The sequence below is a fragment of the Argopecten irradians genome, chromosome 6 (assembly GCF_041381155.1).
Source record: "Argopecten irradians isolate NY chromosome 6, Ai_NY, whole genome shotgun sequence".
Lineage (NCBI taxonomy): Eukaryota > Metazoa > Mollusca > Bivalvia > Pectinida > Pectinidae > Argopecten > Argopecten irradians.
Genome location: NC_091139.1, coordinates 44,816,466 through 44,829,311, shown reverse-complemented (window position 1 = coordinate 44,829,311; position 12,846 = coordinate 44,816,466). Strand labels below are relative to the sequence as shown.

The window sequence follows — 12,846 nt, the reverse complement described above, 5'->3', positions numbered from 1 at the left end:
TAAGATTATTACTTATGTGTGGTAAGATTATTACTTACATAATGTGTGGTAAGATTATTACTTATGTGTGGTAAGATTATTACTTATGTATGGTAAGATTATTACTTACATAATGTGTGGTAAGATTATTACTTATGTGTGGTAAGATTATTACTGATATAATGTGTGGTGAGATTATTACTTATGTATGGTAAGATTATTACTTATGTGTGGTAAGATAATTACTTATGTGTGGTAAGATTATTACTTATGTGTGGTAAGATTATTACTTATGTGTGGTAAGATTATTACTTGTGTGGTAAGATTATTACTTATATAATGTGGGGCAAGATTATTACTTATGTGTGGTAAGATTATTACTTATGTGTGGTAAGATTATTACTTACACAATGTGTGGTAAGATTATTACTTACATAATGTGTGGTAAGATTATTACTTATGTGTGGTAAGATTATTACTTACATAATGTGTGGTAAGATTATTACATATGTGTGGTAAGATTATTACTTATATAATGTGTGGTAAGATTTTTACTTATGTGTGGTAAGATTATTACATATGTGTGGTAAGATTATTACTTATGTGTGGTAAGATTATTACATATGTGTGGTAAGATTATTACTTATATAATGTATGGTAAGATTATTACTTATGTGTGGTAAGATTATTACTTATATAATGTGTGGTAAGATTATTACTTATGTGTGGTAAGATTATTACTTATGTGTGGTAAGATTATTACTTATGTGTGGTAAGATTATTACTTATGTGTGGTAAGATTATTACTTATGTGTGGTAAGATTATTACATATGTATGGTAAGATTATTACTTACATAATGTGTGGTAAGATTATTACTTATGTGTGGTAAGATTATTACTTATGTGTAGTAAGATTATTACTTACATAATGTATGGTAAGATTATTACTTATGTGTGGTAAGATTATTACTTATGTGTGGTAAGATTATTACTTATGTGTGGTAAGATTATTACTTATATAATGTGTGGTAAGATTATTACTTATATGTGGTATGATTATTACTTATGTGTGGTAAGATTATTACTTATGTGTGGTAAGATTATTACTTATGTGTGGTAAGATTATTACTTATATAATGTATGGTAAGATTATTACTTACATAATATGTGGTAAGATTATTACATATGTGTGGTAAGATTATTACTTATATAATGTATGGTAAGATTATTACTTATATAATGTATGGTAAGATTATTACTTACATAATGTGTGGTAAGATTATTACATATGTGTGGTAAGATTATTACTTACATAATGTGTGGTAAGATTATTACTTACATAATGTGTGGTAAGATTATTACATATGTGTGGTAAGATTATTACTTACATATGTGTGGTAAGATTATTACTTACATAATGTATGGTAAGATTATTACTTATATAATGTATGGTAAGATTATTACTTACATAATGTGTGGTAAGATTATTACATATGTGTAGTAAGATTATTACTTACATAATGTGTGGTAAGATTATTACATATGTGTGGTAAGATTATTACATAATGTGTGGTAAGATTATTACATATGTGTGGTAAGATTATTACTTACATAATGTGTGGTAAGATTATTACTTATGTGTGGTAAGATTATTACTTATGTGTGGTAAGATTATTACTTATGTGTGGTAATGTAACGGGATGAGCGATTGTAGGTTTTCAAAGAACAATAGACACAGCCTAGGTACAATATATACGAATTTATATACAAAAACCATGTAAATGAATATAGACATAGTAGACAGAAGTATATCTACCTCACTCACTTGCACACCTTACAAAAATATATTGAAAGAAACAGACATAATTTATACAATAATACAACTAAACATAGCAAGGATGGACTGTGTTCCCCAACTGTTCTATATTACAAAGACGTTATAAGAGTAGGCTGTGTTCCACTCAGTTCATATATACATGTACTCTGTACCACTAATCGCACGGCACAGTTGAGCCACAGGGACTTGTAACGTAGGTTGTGAGAAAGTCTGTTGTGTATACATGTGTACTATAGGCCTATATACTATACTATATAAAAGGACAAGGGAACCAACGGCTCGCTTGGAAGAGGTACACCTGCCTCTACAAAAGTCGCCGGTATTCCGTCAAACATGGATACATATGTATATATTTAATACTAATATATTCTTAAATAAATTTTCAATACGGAAAACACAACTTCAGACACGAAATAATATATTAACATACCTTTATTTCACTATGAACGCGGAAAATGCAGTCAGATTTCCTCACTGTCGTTTTGCCTGTCCAGTGAAATCTAGGTCAAAGGCACTCATATTCCCTTGTAACAAATTTTGTATGCATTCATTTCACTTTCTGGTGATATTTTCCCATTGCAAATACAAATAGGCTATCTCCGATAACTCTTTCATTAATCCAATCCAACAACTAAGCGAGGAATCACTCTTTTTTTATCCAGCACTCGACTCTTGTTCGTATAATCCGCCATATTGTAATTGATGATGGGTACCTTTTTAGTGTACCCGCCCTTACCCGATACTGCACTGGAATTCTGTACCCAGACTTTGTATAAATTAAGTTTTATGGTTAAGGTTCTTAGAAGTACCTTTATTTGAAATACACGTATCATTAATTGAAGAATCTAACTTAAGTCGAGACTCTAAGGTTTTACTTTACCGTTACCACATTAATATTGTAGCTTTTAGTATACAGGCACTGTGTATATGGGGTTTCCAGTTCGGGTCACGGTATGGGGTACACAATATCCACTCAAACGTGTTTAACCTAGATTTCAGTGGACAAGCAAAACGACAGTGAGGAAATCTGACTGCATTTTCCGCGTTCATAGTGAAATAAAGGTATGTTAATATATTATTTCGTGTCTGAAGTTGTGTTTTCCGTATCGAAAATTTATTTAAGAATATATTAGTATTAAATATATACATATTTATCCATGTTTGACGGAATACCGGCGACTTTTGTAGAGGCAGGTGTACCTCTTCCAAGCGAGCCGTTGGTTCCCTTGTCCTTTTATATGGTATATAGGCCTATAGTACACACGTATACACAACAGACTTTCTCACAACCTACGTTACAAGTCCCTGTGAGTTGAGCGGGCTGAAGTCCACCCAATAGGCATATTTCACGGCACAGTTGAGCGGGCTGAAGTCCACCCAATAGGCATATTTCACAGTTCTGTACCACCATAATGCTCGTCGATATCCAGCATCAGCATCCCGAACTGTCTCACATTGACCACTGCTGCATAGTATGGGTTGCTACAGTATCAGTCACCACATACAGTTCAAGGTGACCCGTCACTCTATAGGACGGCCTTCCTCATCACACGTACGTACCCGGATGAAGAACTACAATCACAGATATAACCATAATCAACGACGGTCGACTATCATTGTGTCTAATGACAACATCTGATTATTTTAATTATAACAACAACCAGGGTTTATATATCAGCTACATCTATATATACAATCATACATAACTATCATGATTGAACCCTATAAATATATACACAGTAATGTACGGAGCATGACTCCTTAATGGTTCCAAGCCTAGCTAATAATAGTCACAGGCAATACACGTGCCTATCCTATATATAAAATAACATGAGTAAATAGCTACATGGATATATAATATACACTTTATATTACATAGCATCATTATATTTCTATTTCTAAAGCATTTAAATAACATCCTATATCCTTACTAACGATATATACATGACCTTGTAATAACACACCACCGCGCACCTGTACGTGTGTACACATACCGCGGACAGGTAAACAATATCGCTGTTTATCGACACAGCGCTATATAAAATCATAATTACAACAAGTAGTGACTACAAATATCATAATAACATCTTTCATGGGTTTAGGTACTCACCGCAAGCTGTAGTCTGCGTATGCGCTACCATATATGTAACCCGAGATTATATACATGTATGTTGACACGTCTTAATGGCTGTCGTTCTGCATGCGCCCACGTCCCTTACGGATGTCGATTATAAGTTTAGTAAAGTTTAGCGCGCGAAATATAAATTGTCTTTAGTTATATGTAACAGGTAAGATTATTACTTACATAATGTGTGGTAAGATTATTACTTATATAGTGTGTGGTAAGATAATTACTTATATAGTGTGTGGTAAGATAATTACTTATATAGTGTGTGGTAAGATAATTACTTATATAGTGTGTGGTAAGATTATTACTTACATAATGTGTGGTAAGATAATTACTTATATAATATGTGGTAAGATTATTACTTACATCATGTGTGGTAAGGTGATTTCCTATCATGATCGGGTTATTCAAATTGTGCTTTGTATAATCACTTGATATTGAAATTTATGTTGCGTAAAATCCTTTGATTATTATTCATCGAAATCTGTAAGTAAGTACAAAATGTAGTTCTTAAGAATCTCTATTTTGTAGAGTTAGTATTACAAGAAATTATTGTAACTTGAAAATGATGTTATACTATGGCTAAACTAAACAGCTTTTGAACATCTGGGCTCTAGAATATACCACTGACATTACCTCAAACTGTGAATCGTCCCCAGCGAAAGGCTTGAAGCTATAGTAATCGTATATATGATTGAAGTTCTGTGGTACACCGTCCTTCATTAAGCTGCCTTTAACATACGCTCGGACGGGCACAGTCACAAAATCCGAGGATGTCTGCCATACAGGGTCTGAAACAATAGGGAACGAGTTGGAACAAGTCAAGGTTGGTTGTTGGTGAAGGAGTAAAGTGGATTTAAAGCCAAACGTGAAACTATCTCTGACATGTCATGGCCATTGGAACTAATCCCTTCAATCGTTCGGTTAATCAGCAAAGCAGCTTCAAGAAAAACAGGATGGCGAAGGAAATTGTTTACAATATGAGCAAAAGACATTCCAAATTCAGTCATATCCTGAGACATAATCAGGTCAGCAGAGAGACAGCGTCCAACCTTCAGTGCGGCATTTTGTATCAATTAACTTTTCATACATTAATAACTTTCTGCTTTAAGCCAAATCTGTCAGTTGATTTCAACCTAACAAGTTACAGCGGTCGCAGTGACCTACTTCTAACATGTAATTTGGCGTTTTCTCTGACCCAGTATAAACTAAACGTTATAACGGTCGCAATGCCCTATTTCTAACACGTAATAGTTAAGAGTGAGTTTATACCCGAGAAGTAGTAGTCGACTGTGAAGTTGGCGTTTGCTCTGACCCAGTATAAACTACAAGTTACAGCGGTCGCAGTGACCTACTTCCAACATGTAATAGTTAAGAGGGAGTAGATACCTGAGAAGTAGTAGTCGACTGTGAAGTTGGCGTTTTCTCTGACCCAGTATAAACTACAAGTTACAGCGGTCGCAGTGACCTACTTCCAACATGTAATAGCTAAGAGTGAGTAGATACCTGAGAAGTAGTAGTCGACTGTGAATTTGGCGTTCTCTCTGGCCCAGTATAAACTAAAAGCTACAGCGGTCGCAGTGACCTACTTCTAACATGTAATAGTTAAGAGTGAGCAGATACCTGAGAAGTAGTAGTCGACTGTGAAGTTGGCGTTTTCTCTGGCCCAGTATAAACTACATGTTACAGCGGTCGTAGTAACCTACTTCTAACATGTAATAGTTAAGAGTGAGTAGATACCTGAGAAGTAGTAGTCGACTGTGAAGTTGGCGTTTTCTCTGGCCCAGTATAAACTACATGTTACAGTGGTCGTAGTGACCTACTTCTAACATGTAATAGTTAAGAGTGAGTAGATACCTGAGAAGTAGTAGTCGACTGTGAAGTTGGCGTTTTCTCTGGCCCAGTATAAACTACATGTTACAGTGGTCGTAGTGACCTACTTCTAACATGTAATAGTTAAGAGTGAGTAGATACCTGAGAAGTAGTAGTCGACTGTGAAGTTGGCGTTTTCTCTGGCCCAGTATAAACTAAAAGCTACAGCGGTCGCAGTGACCTACTTCTAACATGTAATAGTTAAGAGTGAGTAGATACCTGAGAAGAAGTAGTCGACTGTGAAGTTGGCGTTTTCTCTGGCCCAGTATAAACTACATGTTACAGCGGTCGTAGTAACCTACTTCTAACATGTAATAGTTAAGAGTGAGTAGATACCTGAGAAGTAGTAGTCGACTGTGAAGTTGGCGTTTTCTCTGGCCCAGTATAAACTACATGTTACAGTGGTCGTAGTGACCTACTTCTAACATGTAATAGTTAAGAGTGAGTAGATACCTGAGAAGTAGTAGTCGACTGTGAAGTTGGCGTTTTCTCTGGCCCAGTATAAACTACATGTTACAGTGGTCGTAGTGACCTACTTCTAACATGTAATAGTTAAGAGTGAGTAGATACCTGAGAAGTAGTAGTCGACTGTGAAGTTGGCGTTTTCTCTGGCCCAGTATAAACTACATGTTACAGTGGTCGTAGTGACCTACTTCTAACATGTAATAGTTAAGAGTGAGTAGATACCTGAGAAGAAGTAGTTGACTGTGAAGTTGGCGTTTTCTCTGGCCCAGTATAAACTAAAAGCTACAGCGGTCGCAGTGACCTACTTCTAACATGTAATAGTTAAGAGTGAGCAGATACCTGAGAAGTAGTAGTCGACTGTGAAGTTGGCGTTTTCTCTGGCCCAGTATAAACTACATGTTACAGCGGTCGTAGTAACCTACTTCTAACATGTAATAGTTAAGAGTGAGTAGATACCTGAGAAGTAGTAGTCGACTGTGAAGTTGGCGTTTTCTCTGGCCCAGTATAAACTACATGTTACAGTGGTCGTAGTGACCTACTTCTAACATGTAATAGTTAAGAGTGAGTAGATACCTGAGAAGTAGTAGTCGACTGTGAAGTTGGCGTTTTCTCTGGCCCAGTATAAACTACATGTTACAGTGGTCGTAGTGACCTACTTCTAACATGTAATAGTTAAGAGTGAGTAGATACCTGAGAAGTAGTAGTCGACTGTGAAGTTGGCGTTTTCTCTGGCCCAGTATAAACTACATGTTACAGTGGTCGTAGTGACCTACTTCTAACATGTAATAGTTAAGAGGGAGTAGATACCTGAGAAGTAGTAATCGACTGTGAAGTTGGCGTTTTCTCTGGCCCAGTATAAACTACATGTTACAGTGGTCGTAGTGACCTACTTCTAACATGTAATAGTTTAAGAGTGAGTAGATACCTGAGAAGTAGTAGTCGACTGTGAAGTTGGCGTTTTCTCTGGCCCAGTATAAACTACATGTTACAGTGGTCGTAGTGACCTACTTCTAACATGTAATAGCTAAGAGTGAGTAGATACCTGAGAAGAAGTAGTCGACTGTGAAGTTGGCGTTTTCTCTGGCCCAGTATAAACTAAAAGCTACAGCGGTCGCAGTGACCTACTTCTAACATGTAATAGTTAAGAGTGAGCAGATACCTGAGAAGTAGTAGTCGACTGTGAAGTTGGCGTTTTCTCTGGCCCAGTATAAACTACATGTTACAGCGGTCGTAGTAACCTACTTCTAACATGTAATAGTTAAGAGTGAGTAGACACCTGAGAAGAAGTAGTCGACTGTGAAGTTGGCGTTTTCTCTGGCCCAGTATAAACTACATGTTACAGTGGTCGTAGTGACCTACTTCTAACATGTAATAGTTAAGAGTGAGTAGATACCTGAGAAGTAGTAGTCGACTGTGAAGTTGGCGTTTTCTCTGGCCCAGTATAAACTACATGTTACAGTGGTCGTAGTGACCTACTTCTAACATGTAATAGTTAAGAGTGAGTAGATACCTGAGAAGTAGTAGTCGACTGTGAAGTTGGCGTTTTCTCTGGCCCAGTATAAACTAAAAGCTACAGCGGTCGCAGTGACCTACTTCTAACATGTAATAGTTAAGAGTGAGTAGATACCTGAGAAGAAGTAGTCGACTGTGAAGTTGGCGTTTTCTCTGGCCCAGTATAAACTACATGTTACAGCGGTCGTAGTAACCTACTTCTAACATGTAATAGTTAAGAGTGAGTAGATACCTGAGAAGTAGTAGTCGACTGTGAAGTTGGCGTTTTCTCTGGCCCAGTATAAACTACATGTTACAGTGGTCGTAGTGACCTACTTCTAACATGTAATAGTTAAAAGTGAGTAGATACCTGAGAAGTAGTAGTCGACTGTGAAGTTGGCGTTTTCTCTGGCCCAGTATAAACTACATGTTACAGTGGTCGTAGTGACCTACTTCTAACATGTAATAGTTAAGAGTGAGTAGATACCTGAGAAGTAGTAGTCGACTGTGAAGTTGGCGTTTTCTCTGGCCCAGTATAAACTACATGTTACAGTGGTCGTAGTGACCTACTTCTAACATGTAATAGTTAAGAGTGAGTAGATACCTGAGAAGTAGTAGTCGACTGTGAAGTTGGCGTTTTCTCTGGCCCAGTATAAACTACATGTTACAGTGGTCGTAGTGACCTACTTCCAACATGTAATAGTTAAGAGTGAGTAGATACCTGAGAAGAAGTAGTCGACTGTGAAGTTGGCGTTTTCTCTGGCCCAGTATAAACTAAAAGCTACAGCGGTCGCAGTGACCTACTTCTAACATGTAATAGTTAAGAGTGAGCAGATACCTGAGAAGTAGTAGTCGACTGTGAAGTTGGCGTTTTCTCTGGCCCAGTATAAACTACATGTTACAGCGGTCGTAGTAACCTACTTCTAACATGTAATAGTTAAGAGTGAGTAGATACCTGAGAAGTAGTAGTCGACTGTGAAGTTGGCGTTTTCTCTGGCCCAGTATAAACTACATGTTACAGTGGTCGTAGTGACCTACTTCTAACATGTAATAGTTAAGAGTGAGTAGATACCTGAGAAGTAGTAGTCGACTGTGAAGTTGGCGTTTTCTCTGGCCCAGTATAAACTACATGTTACAGTGGTCGTAGTGACCTACTTCTAACATGTAATAGTTAAGAGTGAGTAGATACCTGAGAAGTAGTAGTCGACTGTGAAGTTGGCGTTTTCTCTGGCCCAGTATAAACTACATTTTACAGTGGTCGTAGTGACCTACTTCTAACATGTAATAGTTAAGAGTGAGTAGATACCTGAGAAGTAGTAGTCGACTGTGAAGTTGGCGTACAGTGGTCGTAGTGACCTACTTCTAACATGTAATAGTTAAGAGTGAGTAGATACCTGAGAAGTAGTAGTCGACTGTGAAGTTGGCGTTTTCTCTGGCCCAGTATAAACTACATTTTACAGTGGTCGTAGTGACCTACTTCTAACATGTAATAGTTAAGAGTGAGTAGATACCTGAGAAGTAGTAGTCGACTGTGAAGTTGGCGTTTTCTCTGGCCCAGTATAAACATGCCTGCCAGTGATCCACAAGGATGCCACGTATTACGTCTTTCCCGTGGTATCTCTACAACAAAGTAACACTAAACCTAAGACAAAGGATCATATACCGGAGATAATTCATAAAACTGGGAAAGTATGTGGCGAAGTCTTTGTGTGACTATATACTGTACAGTAGTAACGAAAACCGAAAAAAATCAACTCCATAATAAATGAAGAAGTTTTGTACGTAAATTCCAGAAAACAAACAAATTTATTAGATCCAGGTAATCTGGGGAGCAGCCTCTGCTTCATTGACAATATTCGTCATATAAATTTAGGTCGAATCCGAAATAGGTTTAGAGTCCACAAAAGGCAGCAACTAACTATCATCTTGTAAATAAACTACTTTTTGCCATATTTTTGTGGAAAAGATTTTAATTCACAAGGTATAATATAATGGGTTTTTTTAAAGAAATAGATTACTCGGACGATTGTTGGAAATACCGTATAACCCCTCTAACTCGAACCCGCAATCCTCGAATACCCCTCATTCGTCAAACTGATCACATGGCCCCGACCGTGTAACAAAACCCCGGATAGCTCGAACAGCTATTCGTCGAATACCCCTTCTTTCTCGAATAGAAATGTATCCCCGCTTCATCAAATAATAGTATATAACCATGTATTCCTCGAACAGTTGTTCGGCCCTTGAGAAATTACTGTACTAGTTTTTCTCATCATATGATCCATATGAAGAAGAAATTTACGTACGATTAAATTTCCCATTTTGATGAGCTACGACTTTTCATTGCGATACAATTACACGATTTGCAGCCATAACTACTATATTGCACTTGTGATAGAGACCGTTTTGTAAGATCCGCGAATTTCAAAAGCCTGCGAAATAAACGAAATTCCGTCGCACGCAAATCTAGGTTTGTTTATAGTGCTGTAAACGTACTTATTTTAACCAAACACTTTTCGCGCTGACATTACTGCGCTAAACTATCATAACACTAATTGGTAATTGATACCTGATTATAGTTTATATAGTCACCACGATGATCGTAAGAATTCATCACTACGCTAACCAGTTTCATGTAGTATTTATGTCAAATTTTGGATGCGCAAAAGTAAGTACGTTTACAGTATTTGGTATTTCTAAAGCCTTGCGTACCTCCCCGTAGGTCTGACCGAACTTTAGGGCCGTGTTACTGGTCAGTATGTGTTTGTACCCGTCCGAGTCCTCCACACCAAACAGATCAGAATACTCACTGTCAGAGAGGGTGGTCAGCTGGCACTGACCATCTGCAACAAACAATGGTAATCATGTTAACCAATCCACGTAATACATTTACAAAAAACTATATCACCGATATCCACACATGGTGAATTTAAATTATAATAAAATTAAATTAGAAAACATTGTAAAGCAAAAAGAAAAGTGCGCATACAAATAGAAGGTTAACTCAGTGTTATAACAATTTTAAAAAGGTAGACACATAATTCCTAATAATAAACAATGCCAATTCTCCCTCCATGGAAACGTATCTATATTTATCTGTGCTGTAGAAGAACATCCCGCTGTCCATATATTGGAGTTAATCCGTCGCGTTGTCAATCTCTTATTCAAGACAAACCTTGTACAATAATGTTATCACTGTTTCACCGTATAAATGATAGACATTAAACAAATAGCACAGAAATGTCTGACCTATAACGGCGTACAGTTCATTGGCTTGGTAGTTGAATATGATACGGGCTTCCATGCCGTTTTTGGTTGTGACGAGCTCCGCCCTATTGCCCTCGTTATCGAAGTATTCCACCACGTCCATTGTGGAGTTTAGCTCCATCATGTTGACCTCCAGGTCGGACTGGAAGCTGTCTGGTAGCTGTGGTAAGTTGGGGGCATTTCCAGGGGCAGCTGGGGATACAAGGACAGGAGGTCAACAAAAAGTACCAACGTAACTAATTTATTAAAATTATATAAAGGGCGAACTATAAATGAGAAATTAACAATCAACATGAATGTCTTACATAGCTCTAAAAACTACAATTATAACAAGTTAATCCAAAATATAGAAAACTGTTGTTAACGAACAAATTCTCTTGGCAAATAATAGTGAAATAACAATTGTATATCAACACAATATATTGAAAAAACTGTTGTAAACAAATTCCTTGGCAACTAATAGTAAAATAAAAATGAATATCAACAAACACATGATGTCAATAACACTATATACACAAAAGATGTGGGAACGTTAACATCAGTATATTACACAAAGACTTACCTTTTTTAATATCGACAGTGATTAAATATCCAATACATTCACAGTTCACAAGCAGTACTTAAGTTATGGTGTGAACATGACATGGTGTCTTCAATACTGTTTAGATTAAGGTGGTAATGGTCTCTGATACGTTTGTCTTACCGCGCGGTAATAAAAGGATTCCTTCTACAATTATGTTACACACTTGTACTAAATCCTTGGTCAACATGTAATTAATGAAGCCTTGTGTGGTAAACTCGGAGGAATCATTATTCGTATAAAAATTTCATATCTGGGTGGAAATAAATGACAAAAACATGTCGATATGTGTCTATTATGTATTCACACAACTGAATTGAAAAATATAAAATTACATAAAAAATAAATGTAAAAAAAAACAGGAGATGATTATTACTCTTTATTGGTTCAAACTCCTTTCAGATGAAACAATTAAACATTGATGGTGGTTGACTATAGTATACCTGGGGTAAAACCATTACAGCTGTGGCCCTGTTGTTGTAGCCTCGCCGTCCCAAGAACGGACGCAATGACGAAGATGGACAGCCACTGTAAAATGAAATATTCAAAGCAAAAAGAGACGAAAGAGAGGTTTGTTATTTTATTTTCTTTAAAGGATCGCTAACTCTACCGTGTAAGAAACAAGGAGATAAAATTTAAATAATCAAGTTTAAACTGAGGCATATAGATAATAGTCTAAGTTACAAGGGGTTACTGTGTATTAGTGTTACATAGGTAAATTGGCTAACAATTTTGATGTACAAACAGCATTTGAAACGTAATAAGAAGTGTCGGATTACAATTTGTACTAATAGACAACAAATACGGTAACATGTAAACAGGATACTGCGTGATAAAAATAACAAAACAAGATATTTCAATAAGTTTTTGTATGATGCCTGGTTATTATTTCATAAACAATTTAGTCAAGAATGCGTCTACAAATTATCGTTTGGTGATATAGTACTGTTCAGATGGCCTGTTTATTGTTCAGTTAGCTGGACTGAGTTTACATAATATTGTTTGATAACTAATGAACTATTAATGATACAGTTGAGATGTACAATTTATTGTAAAATAATTCAATTTTGCTTGTTACGAGCATTTTATTGGCTTAAACATTTCCTTTTTCAGCTCATAAAGGAAAAACATGGTGAATCCGTTTGTAACATTGCTTCTGATTGGCTGAGATGACGGCGTAATGATTTCATAGACAAAAGAGTCCCAAAATGATTTTTTAATATTGA

General features: G+C 36.4%; 1 protein-coding gene across 4 annotated transcripts in view; it reads right to left on the bottom strand.

Moving 5' to 3' along the window:
* Window positions 1-12,846, bottom strand: part of LOC138326023 (uncharacterized) — a 56,293-nt gene that overhangs the window by 36,201 nt on the left and 7,246 nt on the right. For 3 of the 4 annotated variants that reach the window (XM_069272123.1, XM_069272121.1, XM_069272122.1), the window contains exons 2-6: window positions 12,064-12,148; window positions 11,023-11,232; window positions 10,486-10,616; window positions 9,285-9,393; window positions 4,582-4,736 (exon numbers count right to left, since the gene is read on the bottom strand). In XM_069272123.1, the coding sequence (XP_069128224.1) occupies window positions 4,582-4,736; window positions 9,285-9,393; window positions 10,486-10,616; window positions 11,023-11,232; window positions 12,064-12,148 (690 nt within the window). Of the gene's footprint in view, window positions 1-3,222; window positions 4,155-4,581; window positions 4,737-9,284; window positions 9,394-10,485; window positions 10,617-11,022; window positions 11,233-12,063; window positions 12,149-12,846 lie in introns of those variants that run through there. The other variant, XM_069272124.1, reaches the window with a different exon arrangement.